This window comes from Nyctereutes procyonoides, unplaced genomic scaffold (assembly GCF_905146905.1).
Source record: "Nyctereutes procyonoides isolate TBG_1078 unplaced genomic scaffold, NYPRO_anot_genome, whole genome shotgun sequence".
NCBI classification, from domain to species: Eukaryota; Metazoa; Chordata; class Mammalia; order Carnivora; family Canidae; genus Nyctereutes; species Nyctereutes procyonoides.
Window position 1 is genome coordinate 12,668,824 of NW_026575033.1, and position 20,050 is coordinate 12,688,873.

The window sequence follows — 20,050 nt, forward strand, 5'->3', positions numbered from 1 at the left end:
GGTCATGAAATCTTAAAAAAAAAAAAAAAAAAAAAAAAAAATCTAAACACAAACTCTACCTTTAAATAGTAAGATTTTGAAGATTAAATAAAACAAGTGAGAGATTGTTATATTTAACTTATATTAGTTTGATTTATACATATTTTAATCTTATAATGACTATATATCTGTAAGTATATAAATATGCATTTTACATAACATACATAAATGTAATATATATTATATAAAATTACATTATAAATATTTGTTTTAGGAAAAAGTATCCTCTATGAGCACTAACTCTTCTGTTTGTGGCTTTGATTCCTTTTCATCCTGTCTACTGTAGGTCCTTACCCCATCAAATATTCCTTTATTTCTCAAGTTTACAATCTCTGTAGGTAATTCCTATCCCCTAGCTTACACACATGTTGCAGTTAATGATAATTCTTCCCTATTTTTATACAAAACACAAAACTTTTTTTTTTTTGATACAGATATCCCTTCACATGTGCATACCTCTTATATTTGTCTCTTCCCTTTCTCTCCATACATCATCAGTTGCTTCCTTCTGTGAAGTTTTACCTCATCTCTGTCCTCTCTTTTGTTAATTTGAACTTAAAAGAAAAAACAATATAGGTGGAATATTCTGGAAGGATTTGTATTCTGTTTTATTATTTGAATTTATATGTTTGTGTTTGGCAGAGCATTGAATGAAATGTGGAAATGTCAAAATCTGCTCCGACATCAAGTGAAGGATTTGCTTGACTTAATTAAGCAACCCAAAGTAAGTTAAATTTAATGGAAGTTTTCCTTTGATGGTAAGTTTTGTAAAAACGTATACGTTTTAGTTACTCTTTACCATTGCTACAGTGTAGTTGAACAACTATTTCTGCGTGGAATTGTTCCATGTGAGAAGCTATGGTCTCTAATTTAGAACAAGGAAAATTTTAAGAAACTTACTGCATAGAAAAATATAAAGTTTAACTTCACTATATCAGTAAAAGATAATACCCAGTAGGAAAGAGAATATGCTTCTTTGTACTCAGAATTAAAGTTGTCCTGTAGCTTTAAAAAAACCCAAATAATAACTCAGTATCAATGAAAGCACAGAAAATAGAGTAAATTGCACTCCATCTTGCCACATCATCTATGTATAGTCTTGTGGTTTTAGGAAAATTTAATATCATGTAATTTTAATTAAGCATCTTTATATTTTTACTTATAATTAATATTACTGTAATTTTAATGTACCACTTGATTTTCATTATTACAAGTTAATGGTGGTATTCATCCAGTTGGTATATCATATGTATCATAATCATATCAATGATTCTAGGTGTTTTTCCCCCTGGAATGTTGTTTGAAATGTTGTATATAGGCCTGTAAAAGTTATAATTCATCAAAAAAGCAGTATGTGTGGTCATTTTAAATTGCATCCAAGGAAATATATAACCCACAAAAATAATAATACACTTTTTTATTTCTTTTCAATCCTTAGTGGGACCCCCCCCCCAAGAAAAAACCCCACAAAACAAAACATACACTGCATCTTCATAGAACAGAGATCAATAGAGAGGAATTGTTTCATGTAAAGGGAGGCTAACAGTAACCTCTTTGTTTATTGAGCATGATAATTTAACTTGTGATTATTGAGTATATTGAATCTGCTAGAATAGGTTTTTTTCTTATAATGGCTTAAACCTAATTTTGGTGATTTTGTTGTTTTAATATTTTCTCTGCCAAGGAGCAAAATTGGAAAACCCCATTTAAGTTAGTGTGCTTCAGCCAGTAAATATATATTTCAGTCAGTGTTTTAATTCAATAAGTGTGTTTCAGTTAATAAGCTCTGGATAAAGTGTTCCTGTTTGCTGTCTAGAGATGTATTAATTTACTTCCTTTTGGTCAAAGGTGCAGAGGTTAATTAAAAATATGAGGTGTCTTTATATGCATGTATATAAAATTATTGGAAGTCTCATAATAGCTAAGTAGTATGTTAAGTATGCAGATCATATGTTGAACAGAATGATGCGTGAGACTAAGAAAAAAGAATGTTGGTTTTTGACTCTCACTGTCCCTTTAAAATTTATTTAGTGGGAACTTCTGTTGCCTGTTGGTAATGACTTGAGAGGGTCTCATGACTTCATTCTCATGTGAAAAAACAAACTACAGTCTCAATTCAACTAAAATGTTTTCTACTTTGTGGATTTTCCTTTAAAATATCTTAAGATAATTACTGAGTTAGCCAAGTTAAGAGGGAATTCTCATTAATGTGACTTGAGGTTGAATTCTTATTGATGTGATTTTGGTTGAAGAAACCAAATGGGAGAAGATGGTACCCCAAAGTGGAGTTTTAGTGAGAGGAGAATTAATAGTCTATTATTACTCAATATTCACTTTATACCAAGAATTACAGTAGACATTATAGAGTTAAAGGTAGAAAAAATGCAAAGCTTTGTTTAACTTTTGGGTATTCATGTTTCTTACCATTTTACTAGGAAAACTCTTACTTACCAATCAGTATATGTTTTTTTTTTTTGCCTTTTTCGTTATTCAGTCTGATAAGGCTAGTTTTTATTCTTAATTAGTTCAGCATTGTAGCCCTTCTACTTTAAATAAATTGGTTTGCTTGGTGTCACTGAAAGTGACATAATTTCCAGTATTGTACTTTTGTTGATACTTTTTCTTTTTCATGAGGAGCAGCTTCTTGACAGCCCAGCAGTACCTTTTACCCTTTGAATTAAACAAAAGTCTTATAAACAGATTCTTAATCAGAAATATTATATGACTGTAAACTGATCTGTTCAAATTCTTTGAATTCCAAATATTTGGGAATTAACTCTTTTTTTTTTTTTTTTGTCTCTCACTTAGTCTTAGCAGGCTCCTGAATAGGGATGGTTTATTTGTTGCCTTCACTCCAGTGTTTTTCTAGTTAAATATATTATACAGAGTTGCTCATTGACATCGTTTTTAAAGAAATAACACTAACTTGATGCTTTGACTAAGTGGCACTCTTAGGAACATCTTTTATACCTGTGACTTTACAGACTGTTACATGGGGTACAATGTAGTGAACACATTCATTCCCTGAAATACTGTGTTGATACAGCAAGTAAGTAGCACTCTTGGAAAACTCTTTTGTACCTGTCAGCTGCATCTTTTTAAATTTTCTTTATCCAGGAAAGCCCATTACTTCATGACTATGCCTTATAATCCTCAGGCTTAAAAATTTTAGGTACACCTTAAATAAGAATTATATACTTCCCAACTTTTTGTTTGAGGTAAGCTTAAAACTTGGAAACCAGGTTATTTTGTCCCTTTTTAAAACTTGGTTGCCCTGTTCTTTCATTGCTGGAGGAAACAAAATATCTCCCTATTTCAGAAAGTTGGTATAGCAGTCTCCTTTTTTGTTTGGAGGATGACAAACGGTGAGGGGGAAGAGATGACAGCAGTGGAGCATTCACCTTTCATTCACTTTGCGGAGCTGACAGTTGTGGTCAGGGTGCGGGCCTGGGGCATTAGTAGGTTATGCTTATTTAATTTTCTGAAGGGTATAATGATTATTGTTAGGAAATTTTAATTTTGCATTTTTGTGTGTGTGTGATTTACAGACAGATGCCAGTGTCAAGGCCATATTTTCAAAAGTGATGGTTATTACAAGTAAGTCATTTCAAATATTACATTTAAAATTTAAAGTTTAATTGAAATATTTCTTTTCGATAACTTAAATGGGTTTCATGGAGTTTCATTTTAGGCTTTGATAATAAAGGAAAAGAGTAAAAGTGTTTTTGATTGATTTTATTTTTTCAATAGACAACTCAGCTTCTGCTTTTTTTTTTTTTTTCTGATTTTCATTTACTTTGCTACCCAGAATTTTTCTTTTTCTTTTTTGTGCTGGATGAGCAAGAACTAGAGAAAGGATATATTGTATAAATTTACTTGTAGGAATTCATTCGAATTATTGCATAAGCTTACTGTGAAAACTGAATCTGTACTTTGGTGTTGCTTGCTCTAATGAATCTATTTGAAGCTAATTTCGTTCTGAGCCAAAATTTAGAGTAAAGTGTATACCTAATAATTACAAAAGAGCTTCTTTGGAAAAAAAATACCAATTTGCTTTTTTGCTTTCAGTGATTTCAAATGAAATGTTATTTAATTACATTCAGCAGTAAATACAAAAGGATTATGTAGCACATCTCTCTGTTCAGCACAGAGATTGGGCAAAAGTAGCTGTTTTTGTAGGGCATTTGCTTTTCCTCCTGTCCAGAGATTACTGTGTATAGCATAGCATGTGGACAGAGGGGGGAATATCAGGAACACCTGGAGAAGCACTTCTGCTGACTTCCGTTTGGGAATAGTGAAGAGATCTGTTTTAGATGGATCTGAGATGTTAACAAATATTCCAAGGTGTGGTTGGAAGTAATGCTTAGCTACTGAAGAGAACAGTAAGCTAATTAACTGAGTTTTAGACTGATAGGAGTTTGGCATGAATAAGGCTTTAAGACTAAAATATCTTTTAGTCTTGGGCAATTAAACATAAATTAGTTTTCAGTTTCTTCAGATGACTTCAAGCAAGTGATTTTCTGCTGTTGTTTAATAACTGTCTCCTTGTTATTTAGCTGTGGATACTGTCTCTTAAAGGAGATCATCTCACATATTTTCTACTTTTTTTACCCCTGTTTTCCGAAATTCTGTTCTGAGGATGCTGGTATCCTGTAGGTGTTAATAATGTTGTTAGAAAAAAGGATTTCATGTTCAAGAATGTTTGTAGAATGCTGAGTTAAACTTTTTGTTTCCTCCCTCCCTTTTCCCTCTCCTGTCTTCTGCCATTTCATCCCCCCCCCCACCCAATCTGTTTGTTTCTTGAATGGTAGACCTTATTGGTATGATGTCTATACATTATGGAGGGACTATAAAGTGACATCTTCCAAAATTGTTTGAAGACAGTACAGTAGACTTTTTTATATCATAGACACATGAAAAGATGCAGTCAAGTATTTATAATAAGGACAATTTGTTCTTATTATCCTCAATGATTTGGCCAGGACTTAAAGTGGAATTTCAAAGTTGTATTTGAACTTGAAGACTGCACTTAGTGCACTCGTATTTTAAGATTTAGTTGAATTTCTATAACTTTTATTATAGTCTATAGATTTATAATTTCTGGTATTAGAAGTATCCTAGTCTGGTCCTCTATAACAGTTGTGAGTAGTCAAAAAAATAGATCAACATGTTACTAGCTTTCAGAAGTGTTTTGATACATGGATATATTAGGAGAGGGGTATAAAAATCATCTTTGGTTCTTTGAGGACTCCTCTTTTCTCATGCAATAATGACACATCCTATAGTAACACCTGAAGCATGTTGCTTAGCATATGTTATTGACTGATAGCATCTGTATATGAATTATCCTTGGATAGTTTAACAATTTAATGCAATACAGGAAGATAATTTCTTAAAGGTAAAACTTACTGATCTCTTGTTGTGAATTACAAGAGAACAATGTACACAATAAGCTCAAGCAGATGGTAGTAACTGGTATTATTCAGGTTGACATTAAGTGCCCTTAAATATTATAAGGGGTTATTTAGAAATAGTTCACTCTTTTCCTACAAAGATGTTCCTTCACACTGCTCTTATTTCATATTTCTAGAAGGCAGAATTATGTGAAAATTGACTATTGAAGTTGCTCTACAATTTCTAATTAAACTGAATTTGTAAATTAGGATTGGTAAAGTAATAAAAAGAATGAAAAATGTTGATCTTTTATTATTTTGGAAATTGTCTAAAGTGGTATTTTAATTGAATTTTAATTTATTTAAGGAAATTTGCCAGATCCTGGTAAGGCTCAAGATTTCATGAAGAAGTTCACACAGGTGTTAGAGGATGATGAGAAAATAAGAAAACAGTTAGAAGTACTTGTTAGTCCAACATGTTCCTGCAAACAGGCTGAAGGTTGTGTGGTAAGGACAGACATTTAGAAGAGCTCATGTTTGGGGCACCTGGGTGGCTCATTTGGTTATTATGTGTCTGACTCTTGATTTTTGGCACATGTCATGATCTCAGGGTTGTGAGATTGAGCCCCTTGTTGGGCTTCATGCGACGTGTGGAGCCTGCTTAAGATTCTCTCTCCCCCTCTCCCTCTGTCCCTCCCTATCACCCCCCCTCCCTACTTGTGCTCATTCTCTTTACTTAAAAAACCAAAAAGAGCTAATATTTGGAGAATCCCCCAAACCTTTTTTGATCCCTTTTATAAAATAATTTATATTTGTTATGCCAAATTTATAATCATTATGTAGAATGTTATTTTATATAATTTTCATTATGTCAAAATTTGACCCCTTTTATAAAATAATTTATATTCATTTATGTAAAATTTATATTCATTATGTGAAATGTCAAAAAAAAAACAATAAACTACAATCCTTTAGAGATAATTGCTTTTAATATTATGGTGTATATCTTTCAAGATAAGATCATCATATACATACAGCATTGTGTAGTTTACTTATTTTTATTAGCCTTTTATAGTATTAATAACAATGTAGCATACTACTATTTAATATATGTACCATAATTATTGAATAGTCCATTTGTGTTACACATACAGATTTTTTCTCAGCTTTTGTTTAAAGAACACTTTAGTATCTTTATAGCCAAGTAAGTTTTCACAGTCTTGATTATTTCTTGATAGATTCAATATTGGCTCCTATCATTGTTGGAAAGAAGCAAAACAAAGAAAAATATAATTATTTTGGTAGGATTTATATTCTGGGTTGCTAGTCATCTGACCATCTTTTCTTCTTGGGCAAATTAGCCATTTAAAATTTTTTTTTGTTGTAAATTGTGTGTTTTTAATCTTCTGGAATGACATTTGTCTTTATTGATTTGTTAGACATGTATGTTACTTAAGCTGCAAATAATTTCCTGTCATTTGTAGTTTGCCCTTTTATTTTGTTTGTGATGTCCTTTACATACCATAGTTTTATTTTTATCTAGCTGAGTCTATCACCAGGCTCTTGAGGTTTTGCATTTTATGTCCTTCTTACAAAACCCTATTCTATTGCAAGTCAATGAAAATATTTATGAATGTCAGTATTTCTCAATCTGTTGCCTGTGGTTTTATTCTTTTGTATTTGCTTTTATCTTTTTGCAATGTTTTTGGCATAATGTACGGTATAGGGATCTGTTTTTAGTCTGTAAAACAAGATGTTTGTTTAGTTATTTCAGCACAATATATTGAAGAATTCATCTTTTTTCCTATTGGTTGAAATGTTACCTTTCTCATATGCAAAATTTTAATTTAGTTTGCTTTTTGGATTTACTGATTTGTTTATGCCAATACCAGTATTACATGGTTTTAATTATTTTAGATTCTTAACATTTTAATGTGATATAACTTTTTAAACATATTTTTGTAATATTTTTTAAAAATCTGCCTTACAGCGTGAAATAACTAAGAAGTTGGGCAACCCCAAGCAGCCTACAAATCCTTTCCTGGAAATGATCAAATTTCTTTTGGAGAGGATAGCACCTGTGCACATAGATACTGAATCTATCAGGTATTTGTATATAAAAATATTAAAGTTTCATTACTACTCACTTATGCTTCAGTCAGTCGTTTTTAAATACCTGACATACACAAGACACTTATCTGTATAGATATTTGTATATGTATAATGGCTACACATTCGTCTATATATGTTCACATATATGTAATGTATGTAAATATATGTGTACTTGTCTGTATATATCTGTGTATACTTAATTTTTCTTGTTCATTTGGGTGAGAAAAATTTCAATTTAAGCCTAGTTTCTATCTGTTAGCAGTGTACCAGGAATTCCTCTTTTTAGTTAGCTTGCGTAATGTAAGTAAGACAAACAATTTGTAATTATACCTTCAGGGGAAGAAAATTAGGTGAATATATTGTAAAGCAGCATATGGTGCATTTTCACAGGTATTTGAAAACAAAAATGTTATTTTTAAAACAATCATCATTTCAGCTTTGATATCACCTGACTTTGACATCTTGGAAAATACTTTTCCTTTTATGACTATATTCCCTTATGTAAAATGTTCTTTTTTTTTTTTTTTTTTAACAATTTTCCAAACTATTTCAACTGGTCAAAAAAAATAAAGTGCTTACTGAATATATATATATATGTTATATATATTTATAACATTCTGATTTATTGGTTATCAGTATCTTTTAGAGATATATTAGATTCTAAATTAAATAATATCCTGTACCCAGTGAACCCTTTTTGGGGATTTCTTTTGTTTGGTAAGATGGAGGGTGTAAGCTTTTGGCCTTTGTTCCCCTGCAGCATAGGGGGACCCTGGTTTGGATACCCAGTAGTCACTTTGGATTCCTATTGCATCAGTTTTCATTTGAAGAAAGGGTTCTCTGGTTTGAAATATAAATATAAAACAAAAATCAGAACCCTCTGTATTAGTACAAGGAAGACAATCAGATGGAAACTCATTTATTAAATAAATAATCCCATGCTTTTTCTATTTAAGACAATGTAGTTAGCTATTGGCAAAGCATACTTTTTTTGCTTTTCTTTAATAACCCTCTGTCTGGTAATGGAATAAAGAGTTTTAATCAGGAGATCATATTATAGTTTCATACAGTTAATGCAAATAGTATTCAGAGGGCTGAAAGGATTTCTCTAAAGGAGTAGTATTTGACCTAAGAGGAAGAATGTTTTTACAGATTGGGAGAATGAATATTGTAGGCATGAGAGTGATATAAACCAGGTAAACTGGGTAGGAAAGGACAGGATATTTAGAAAATGATTGCCATCTATTTAAACTGTAGTACAGACAGGTGTAAAAGTGTTATGAGATAATGCTAAAAAAAAAGTAGTTGGGATCAAATTGTAAAGTATTTAAGGTCGAACTTTAGAGCTTTTACTGTATTCTTTAGTCTGTAGAGAACCGTGGATGATTAATGATGGACAGGAAGAGGGAAGTAGAATGGATAGATTGTAAAGGTGTTACATGTTTTCTGTGGATCCTGGTAGTGGGATAGAAAGGAAAGATTATATTTGAGGAAGGTTTTACTAGAATGGGTCATCTTACTGGAAATGGGGAATAAAGTTGATGAGAAGCCAGAAGTATAAGAGCTCAGATCCAAATGATGAAGCACACAGTAATATTTTGAAAAGAATAAAGGTAGCTAATGTGCTTCTTATTTGGACATGACAAACAATTTAAAAATCAAGGCAAATTGAGCTTAATGTGAAACTGAGAATTGATTTGTTCCCTGAGCATGAGATTGTCTAGAAGAAAAAAGATGAAAAGATCAGGGACAGACCTTGGAATCTTGTTTTTCAACAATAGAAAAATTATAAGAGTATAAGAACACCAGTTTACTGTAGTGTTTTGAAAGTTAAGATGGAGAAAGTTTTCACAAATAAAATATAGTATGGATAGTCAAACTGAGGACCAAAACAGGTCTTTGTCTTTATCAGTCAGTAGTTTGTATAACAATAACAAGTAGCAGCAGTTAGTCCATGTAAAGTGCCTGGGATGATTCTATATGTTTTACTTATTGATTTCTTAACCATGTGAAACAAATACTATTATTCCCCCTTTACCAGTAAGAAACAGTGACTTAAACAGATGCTGAGTATCCTCTCCATTGCTAGGAAGAGGTGAATGGCATTAAAACCCAAGAAGTCTGGCTCCAGAGCACTCTTCGTTAACCACCACACTATCTAATAGGTCTCTAGAAGGATTCCACATTTCGTTCCTACCAGCAGGCCGTGAGGGTCCAGTGCACCTAATTCTTCCTGATAGTGGCCATTAACCTTTGCAGTCCTTGACATTTCCTAAGTAAATGGTGATACTCTGTTTTTTAAAAACAATGTGTCACTAATAAAGTTGAACATTTTTTTTTGCATGTATTTCTTAGTTACTTTTTTAAAAAACTTCTAAGAGGGGTTTGGAGAATTGTTTTTTTCTTATTGATTGTAAGAATGCTCTATAAAATGAAGCTATTAACCTAGTTTGCCTTTTAAATTTGTGTAATTTACAATAAATACATAATTAAATCTGTTTCCTTTATGATTTTTGTTTTTTCCACTTAAATCTTTAGGTGGTCTGGAATTCATTTTAGTGTAAAGTAGAAGTAGATATCCATCATTTTTTTAAAAAAATAATAGCTAGTTGTATCAACTCCATTTATTGAAAAATTCTTTCCTTCCCAGTTGATTTGTTATGTTTTCATATTTTCATATTATAGCATAAATTCTTGTATGCTTTGGACTCATTGAATTTTCACTTGATTCCTTTGTCTTTTGAGGTGTTAATGAAACATTTTTATCTTGTTGAGAAAGTTCTTTCATTTTCCCCCGCCTACCTAAAATTAGTTGGCTGTTCCCAGATGGTTTTTTTTTTTTTTTTTTTTTTTTCAGTTGCTCCATAGAATGCATCTACTGAATCTTGTCCCATGCCAAGTTGTGGTCCCCTGGTACAATTAGAGATTTAGTGAAAAATGCCATTATTTGTCTGGCATATTCTACATTATTTGTCTGGCATGTTCATATCTCTATGCTCCCCTTCAAATAATCTTAGAGTTTATGCACAGATTCTGTGCATGTAAAACTTACTTTATATGTTTTAACTTATCAGTGTGAGTAGATTTTTCTCCTCTCTGTTTTTTTTTTTTTAGGTGACTTTGGCTGATATAGAAAAGCCCTACTGATTTTTTTGTGTGCTTTGTTAGTTTCACCTCACTGAACTCCTAATATTTTTTTAATAGTTTTTCAGTTGATTCTCTTTGGTTTTTCCAGGTTGATACTTTTTCTCACAGATTTTTATATGACTGACTCTTGTTTTTTTGTTACTCAGTTGTCTCTCTTTAGACATGCCCTTCCTGACTACCCTGGCTCAAGAACTTCACTTCTTTTCTTTGCTTTCTTTCTAGTCATTGTTGTTCCCTGATTATATTTTCTGTGTGTTTGTTTACTTATTTTTGGCCTTCCCTTAGTAGACTGAGAGCTTCATTCATGCTTTTTGTCATGGAAGAAAATAGTAAGTTTAATTTTGGATATGTGGTATTTTTCATTCTGTGGGACATCTGAGTTAAAAACCTTGGAGCTGCTAAAAACACAAGAGAATTGAAGTTGAAGGTTTTTATTTGGGATAGTTGGAGCTATGAGAATAGATTAATCAAGAAAAATGAGCAGAAAAGGAGAGAAAACATTCTCAAAGATGTCAGCTGCTAAGGATGATAAATTTAATAGGAACTTGCAAGAGAGACAGATACATTTTATTCTTAGCTTGATCTGACATTTGAATTCATGAAATTTTTGTAGAAACATGGAGCTGCTAAACATTTTAAGGAACATTGAATAGTTGAATTTTCCTGCATTTTAATATATATACTATGTCTCTAACCTTAATGTGTGCTACTTGTTTTTTTATAAAAAGGATACCTAAAAGTGTGAATGATTATTTTAGATAATTGGTATTGTATTTTAAATGTTTATTTTAAAATAATATAAGCTTGTTTTAAGAAGAAACTTTCAAAGTCTTTTGTTTCCTTTTTCATCTATTCTAATTTCTAGTGAAGTTCTATTATATGTCTGTTATCCAGGTATTTTTACACCTTTCAGGAATAGGCCTGTATGTTTCTACCTCTTTTAATAGTGCCTGGCACATAGTAGTATTTGGCAAATATTTTGAAAGTGCTTGATGTTGCCATTTATCCTTTATTTCACTATTTGTTCTATGTACTTGAGCAGCATTAATTTTCAGATAATTAAAAAAAATCTATTCATGTTTTGGGGCATAGATTTTCCATGGAAAATTCAGGAATGAAAGTAGTGGTAGGATTAATAAATAGCAAATCAAATACCATTTGGACTTCATTTGAATGGACAAGGGAAAATACTGTTTTTGAAAAGAAGTACCTTAAAATACCTGTTATAATTTCTTGTTTTGCAGTAATGTTTGGGAAATAGCTTTGTTAAATTTTTATGTGTTTGGATATGGTCTATATAGAAAATATAAAGGATTATTTTTATTAGACATTACTACTAAAGAATAGTTGAAAATATGACAATTTTTTTTGTCATGCTTTAGTGCTCTTATTAAGCAAGTGAATAAATCAATAGATGGAACAGCAGATGATGAAGATGAGGGTGTTCCAACTGATCAAGCCATCAGGGCAGGTCTTGAACTGCTTAAGGTAAATATGCTTGTGGTGAAATTAAGTGCCTAATTAGATAACTATTTAACATATATAGTATATATTTTTTTTATTCTTGAGATTTGCTTCTTAAATTATAGAACCTAAAGTAAAATTTTCTCAATCATTTTAGGTAATGTAGAAAATGTACATTGCTGGGGCTCCTGGGTGGCTCAGTTGGTTAAGCATGATTGATCCCCGAGTTGGGCTCTCTGCTCAGTGGGGAGACCGCTCTTTGCTCTCTCTCTGCCCCTTCTGCCTGGTTGTGCTCACTCTTGTGCTCTCTCTCTCAAATAAAATCTTAAAAAAAGAAAATGTACATTTCTTCTAACACATAAGCTAAATATTTTCAGATTTAAAGTGTATAATAGGGCCTAGTATTATTATATTAAAATAGCAGATTATAATTTGAAGTTTTTATTAGTGAGCAAAGAAGGTGTTAGCCCTACCAAACATGGAGCCAAATTCTTCCTAAAACTCCGTTTTATCTTTTATTTTGTTAGCTAAAATATACTATCACCTTTTACTTATTACAAAAATATCAGTTAATTGTTGACAACTTAGTATAAAATACAAATTAGAAAAAAGAAAATATTCATAAGTCTATTTTGTTATCCTCTAATTTTGAAAAAAAAATCACACTTTACATAGTTGAGATCAGACTGAATATATATAATTTTGTATCTTGACTATTTTCCCTTATTAAATTATAAGCATTTTTATTAGTGTTCTTTAAGACCATATGTTTAAAAGTGTCAAAAAATAGATCTGATTGATGTTTTTGGGCAAGTTTATTGCTTCCACTTCCTCATCTGTAATGGAGATAATAGCACTTACCTAACAGAGGACTAAATTAAGTCATGTACATAAGTTTCCTAGCACAGTGTCTGACTCATAGTAAAAATATAAAAAACATTACTTTTTGAAATGGTGATTAGTCTACTTTTGTGATACCTTGGTGTTCTATTTCCCTGGAGAGTTAGATTTTTCTAATTTTGTTCGTGTAATCACTACAACAATAAGTGTATCTAAGATCTCTTGCTAATGGTAATGTCTTTTTAAAAAAATACTGGAATGTAAAGAGGATGATCATTTTCAAAATTTTTGGATATTTAGTCAAATTCCTTTACAGAAAAACTATACCTGTATATAATTCTGTCAGTAGTGAGTGAAGGTGCCTATCCTATCTTCACAAATATGGAATATTGTAAATTTTAAAGAGATTTGTGATCTCTAACCTGATAAGTAAAAATAATGTTTTAATTTTTATAATTACTGCAGTGAGGTATAAATTCCATATGTTAATCATTAGCATTTTCCCTTTGGTGAACTCATTATTTTTATTCTGTGTTCATTTTCTAATGACATCTCAATTTTTTGTCTTTTTTCTGTACTTTTTAACTGAGTTTAAGTGAGTTTATTTTCTTTGCTTTTTTATAAGACATACTTGATATATAAAAAATAAAGTGTATTCTGTTATATAGAAGTTATAGAGTATAGTAAGGGAATACAGTGAAAAGTAAATAGGATGCTAACTCAAAGTATTAACAATACTGTGAAGTTCCCTGAGTAGTTTTTTCCTTGATTCACATCCCCTAGGTATAATTGTTCTGAATTTGGAGTTTATTTATCCTCTTACTGTTCTTTTAGTTTTATCATCTGTGTCTATCTATGTATTTCTAAATAACATCACTTTATTTTTGAATCTTACAAATACGGCATTATGCTTAATGTATTTTTCTATGCTTGTCTTTACATTGGATGTTTGATTCTAGCTGTTTATTTTAAGCTTAAAAATACTGTCTTGTTCAGAAGATTTTTGTTTTTGTGTTTTAACTGAAATATAACCCATCTGAAATGTATTTTGAAAGTATATACTGTGGGAGGATATATATAGGAGGATCTAATTGTATTTTCTCTAAATAGCTACATATTTTTATCAGGAGTATTTATTAAAAATGCCATCCATTTTCATTTTCTGTTTCTTCTTTATAATCTATTATACTCTATATAGTCTAAATTCTTATATGTGCTAGGACTAAAAAACTTTACTTTCTCTGTTTTGTTTCTTCTGATGTTAGTACCAGGTTGATTTGATAATTGTCACATTATGGTAGCTTTTTGATCTGTTGTTTTACCCTCTCCTCTAGATAACTTTTTAAAAAATGTTATTAGCTAGTCTCTTCTAATGACCTTTATTTAGGAGAATAGAGCTAATTTATTAAATTCTGTCTTCTTGTTGCTTTTCTCCTATTCTCATCCTCCTCCCAAAAAAAACCCAAACATTAACCAAATTAAATTAATTTTGGGTAACATTATTTTTACATGTAATTTACGTTTGAAAGAAATGACTTCATCAGATCATGTGGTCTTCCAACACTAACTAGAACCTATCTGTTACATATTTGAGTAAGTTTAGAACTTTATTTATAGTGCTCTCGTGTACTTGTTAGCATAATTATTTTTGTATTTACTTTGATTTGAATATTTCCAGTATGTAATATTTTAGATTTATATTATAAAGATGGAAAGGGTTTACAGATCATTTTTATGACTTTTTTTTTTAAGGTACTCTCATTTACACATCCCATCTCGTTTCATTCTGCTGAAACATTTGAATCTCTTCTGGCTTGTCTGAAAATGGATGATGAAAAAGTAGCAGAAGCTGCACTCCAAATTTTTAAAAACACAGGAAGCAAAATTGAAGAGGATTTCCCACACATCAGATCGTAAGTTTATTCTGATAAATATTCTGGAAAATAGAAAAATAATTTACTGCTTCTTGATTTATGTAATAGTTGGAATCTTTTAAGTTTTGAGGAAATCATGTCTAGGTTATCTTAAATTTATACCATTCAATTTAGATTCTTATTTCCTGGGGGATAGCACAGATTGGCATTTTAGAAGATGCACAAAACTGTGGAGCAAACATGGCATTTCTTTTTAATTGCCTAAATATTCTAATGAAAACAATTTTATAGTGAAACATTCTCTTGATATATCATGCATAGAATAAACAGTTCACATGAATTTAAGGTGTAGTGGGAAATTTCAAAGGAATTTCAACTGGGCTCTGCAGAGGACTCTTCACTATTCTCTGTCATTAGAGGTATTGAATTGAAGATTTTAAGAAACTGTGCTTTGTCTCAGGGAAGCTTGGAATAAACCTCCTAACAGCAGTGTATTTGTGTGTGTGTTTCAGTATTTCCAAGAATTGGAAATTGTGCTGTTACCCTTGGGATCTCTAATGCTGATTGATTATTCAAGATTCTAGATAGAATAGCTCAAAACAAGAAGTCTTTTCTATGGATCCCTGCTTTACTTCTCTATATTCACCTCCCCTCCCTATTCCTGTAGAATGTATCTGATAGTTGGTCCTCATCTTGCTATGGTCATTGGTGATTAGTTTTACTTGTATCTCATTATTTCTGGCTTAGCCACTGGTCTAGTTAGTTGTGATTAGGGAGCATGCTTCATGTTGAAGAATTGCCTATGGTCCTTTTCCTCAGAGAGAGACTGGACAAAGATAGCTCTTAAAATCTCAGGTATACTTTTTGTTACTCCTTTTGTTCAGATGAACTTAATTCTAGTAACTATTAATAAACAGGACAAAGGCATTATTTAAATGATCGTTGAAACATACCAGAAGTTCTTAATCATATTCTCTTTGACAAGAGTAAGAAACTTGATTAGAACTGAACTGACTTCTTGGAGCAGTTGTGTGGCTCCGTTGGTTAAGTGCCTGCCTTTGGCTCAGGTCATGATCCCAGGGTCCTAGATTGAGCCCCGTGTCTGGCTCCCTGTCAGTGGGGAGCTTGCTTCTCTCTCTCCCTTTGCTCTTCCCCTGCTCATGTTCTCTTTCTATCAAATAAATTTATAAAAATCTTCAAAAGGAAAAAAAAATGACTCCTTAATTTTTAAGTGGATGCAGAGCATGAATTTTCTTTTGAATGTACTGTGATTCTTCAGATCAGAGATCAAAGTTTGGAGATCAACACAAACAAAGCAGAACTATATTACTGATTGAATGCCCACTTCCTGTACTATCTCCTTTAAACCTTGTAACAGTTTAGTAAAGTGTAGAAATTATCCAAATCTTCCAAATGAGAAATGTGATACTCACTTGAGGTAAATGGGTTTGGATCATATAACTAGCAAGTAGCAAAGTGAAGATTTGAATTTAGGCCTGTTTGTCTGAATGCCTGTGGTACCGTATCTATAATGGCACAATTCCTTTCATATTTCAGGGTTTGGGGCAAGTTTTAATTTGATTTATTCACTGGAGGTTTTTATTTTTATTCTAGACTGTCTTTCCTAGTATCTTTTATATCTTAAGGAAATATTGTTAGATATATTTATAGGAGAATTACAAGAGCAAGGTTAAAAGGTGGACATTTTAGAACATGAGGGCATTTTAAAACATGCTGCTTTAATATAGAATTGAAGTACTTAAAATTATTTGATTTATACAGTGAGTATATTTCACATGTTTCTTATGAGGAAAATTAACTGATAATGAATACCTGCTGTGTGCACGCACTATTCTTGATGAAGTGGCTCATAGTTTATGTCTTCCAGGAGATAAAATATGTATGCAGATTATTTTTTAAGTTATTAAAATGGGTGAGTCGATTTTGAGGAAAAATGATAGAGTGTTTATTGTGTTTCCTTGAATTCACCAAAATAATTTTGAAGAACCAAAAGAAAAATGTATCTAAGTAGAAGCTGCCACAAACTGGACAGAATTGGTGCTAAATAAGTCATCTAGACTGAATTGAATGTGAGAACATTGACACTTAATACACATCTTCCTGACTCGGGTATAACAGAATGGATAGTAAGTGTTCTGTTATTTAGAGGAGATTGAGGTATGGGCAGGCTTTCAGAGATATAAGGAAAGCCTAATTTCTGCTGTCATAGAACTAAAGGAGAGACTTCGTGGTCACACCATTTTTCTTTGGGCTGACCTATTTTCCTTAGGAGAGGAGCAAAGCTTAGAGTTGACGTAAGGCTTAAAGTAGAATTGTGAAGCAAATGTCTTACCAACTTTATAGGTACAGAAAAAAAATTGTGTGCTTAAACCTACTAAAAAAAAAATGATCGGTATGCTGTGGTTTCTATTCTGACTCTTGTCTTTCAGGAGTCTGGATCACCCCTAGACTTAGTTTGAATGTGCCAAAACTAAGAATCCTCTTATAGCATAGGATATAGCCGTAGTCCAGGCAGAGTTAATTCTCATCACTGGTAGGGTTTCAGTAGATTTGGAGAGAAATTACACAGAGATAAAGGACTTGCTGCCGTTAGTCCCAGCTCCTTCCTCTATGCTACTTTTACTTAGCCAACTGATTGAGTTGAGAGCTGTGATGTTAATTTTTTAAGAGAGGCATCCAGGATTCAGTCATCAGGGAAATGCTATCTGTCTTTTTGTTTAAATGGCAAAGCCAGAGAATTTCTCCTATTCAAAAATGAGTTAACAGAGTACAAATAAATTAAAATGTGAAACTAAGTAGGTGTTTTAGTATTCCAATGAAAGCTGATAATCTTTATTTGGAAGAATTGAATTTTTCTAGTAAAAAAAATGTTTAAATATTCTAAACTGCCAAGGAAGTTAAGCAGAAATGATACCTGGAAAAATAAGAGAACAACAAGAAAAAACAACAAAAAATACAAAAAAGGAAGTGGAAGGAGTAAGGATAAAGAAGAACGAACATGTTTGTATTATAAAGTATAGTTTATTATAAGCAGAGTAAGGAGCAGAGTAAACAATATTGAAAATGTAGCTGTAATAGAGCATGACGAAATTGCATAGAATGTAGAAATAGTGGGCATAGAAATGAAGGCAATGAAAGAAAATCATTTGCAGATAGTGAAAAGCCCTAATTGGCTTCTGTGGAGAAAACAACAGAATAATGGAGAATGGAAAATAGTGTTTAAAAAAAATGATAATAGTAAAGTTGTTTTAGAATGAATAAAAATGTCAATCTGGAGATTAAGAGGACCCATTTTAGGAAAATATTCTGGAGGAATTTACTGAATTTTCAGGGATTACAGAAGTGATTTCACAAACATCAGTAGCAAAAGGAAATGTATTATGTGCAATGGAAAAAAGAGGTTCACTTCTTTCAACAACGTAAGATTTCTGAAGTTAATGATTCAACAGCTGGAGAGTTTTCATGGGAAAAAAGAATATAACTGAAGAATTTCCCGAGTAGCCAAATTGTGCTTAAGGACAAATGAACATTCTTTAGGACGTAAAGACTCGGGAAAGTATTAGTTACCCCTTTTATATTGTGAACTCTGTCTACCAAGTTATGTACTTTATCCCTTTACATTCAGTTTTTCTTAGGCCCCTAAATCCAACTTTTGTTTTCTTTTTGTTTGCTTATCTGAGTTGTCTTTTCTCATCATTTTACTTCAAGTATTTAAATTTTAGGTGTGTCTATATTTTAAATATTTGAAAACTTGGATTTTTTTTAAAAAGGGTGATGTAAATAAAATTGACTCAAGAAGAATGGGAGAAAACCTAATTAGGCTGTAATTATAAAAAATTGAAACAGGTATCAACTAATAAAAAGTGCCAGTAAAAGTGTGTGTTATATTATAGGAAATATTTCACATCTACAAGAAGCCAAGGATTTTGATTCTTTTTAGATGTTTAAAGCATAGACGGAAGAAAAAGCATTCAGATTACTTCTTTCATAAAGCCAGGATAGCAGGAGTGTTAAAAGTGGATAACAGATATTCCCTCAAAAGAAAAGACAGATCTTACTAATATTGCTGTAAAAATTGTAAGTAAAACTAAAGTAAGAAAAGAGTTTTACTATAGTAAAACAAAAATATAATATGGTTGAGGTACCTGGGTGGCTCAGTTGGTTGAGTCTGATTTAGGTCTTAGGTCCCTGGGATTGAGCCCTGTGTCCAGCCTCATGTAGGGCTCCACATTCAGCTGGGAATCTGCTTCTTCCTCCCCCTCTGCCCTTCCTTCCCCCTTACCAATGCTCTCTCTCACAAATACATAAATCATTTTTTTTTAATCTTAAAAAGTAGGGCACCTGGATGGCTGGCTCATTTGGGTAAGTGGCTGCCTTCAGCTTAGGTTATGATCCAGTGAGTCCCACACTGAACTCCTTCCTCAGTGGGGTGTTTGCTCTCCCTCTGCCCCTCCCACTGGCTTGTGTTTGTTTCTCTCTTCTCTCTCTAAAATAAATGAATAAAATCTTTAAAAAAATGTTACATGTTATGGTCAAATGTGGTTATTTCAGAAAAACAAGGAGGGTTGGTATTAGTAAGCCTAATCCTGTTAGTTTACTATATAGTTGAGTAAAGGGAAAAGGACACACATTGTGATAGATGCTAAAAAGGGCTTCTGATAAAAAAAAGTCTATTTATAATTAAACCTGTTAAATTGGGATAAATGCCTTTATAACATAATTTGTCTCAAACCAATAGGCATCATCATAGAGTAAACACTAGAAGTATTCCCAGTTAAAGTAGGAACAAAATGTGGAAAATACACTATCTCTGCTATGGTTTAACATTGCTTTAGAAGCATTAGCCAATATAATTATGTAAGAAAATAAAACGAGATACAAGTTTTGGAAAGGAGGAAGCAAAATTACCGTATGTAATGGAAAATCCAAGAGAATCTACTGAAAAATTACCAAAACCAAGATAGCCAAACTATGTAAAAATCCAGAGCTTTCCTTATATGTTACTAATAACCATTCTGAAAATATTGTAGTAGTGAAAACCAGAAGACCTAGTAAAATATTCAAGAAGTTTGCAACTTTATAATAGTGAGTGGAGGAGTGATAATATTTAACAAAAAAATAAGGAAAAATTAGATTACCCAGTAAATAACTGATAAAATA

The 20,050-nt window shown here is 31.8% G+C and overlaps 1 protein-coding gene across 6 annotated transcripts in view; it reads left to right on the forward strand.

The window, feature by feature from the left end:
- PDS5B (PDS5 cohesin associated factor B) overlaps positions 1 to 20,050 on the forward strand; it is a 180,215-nt gene that overhangs the window by 102,593 nt on the left and 57,572 nt on the right. For all 6 annotated transcript variants that reach the window (XM_055317387.1, XM_055317388.1, XM_055317391.1 and 3 more), the window contains exons 14-19: positions 682 to 763; positions 3,588 to 3,636; positions 5,800 to 5,939; positions 7,423 to 7,538; positions 12,074 to 12,179; positions 14,748 to 14,908. In XM_055317387.1, coding sequence (XP_055173362.1) covers positions 682 to 763; positions 3,588 to 3,636; positions 5,800 to 5,939; positions 7,423 to 7,538; positions 12,074 to 12,179; positions 14,748 to 14,908 — 654 coding nt within the window. The remainder of the gene's footprint in view (positions 1 to 681; positions 764 to 3,587; positions 3,637 to 5,799; positions 5,940 to 7,422; positions 7,539 to 12,073; positions 12,180 to 14,747; positions 14,909 to 20,050) is intronic.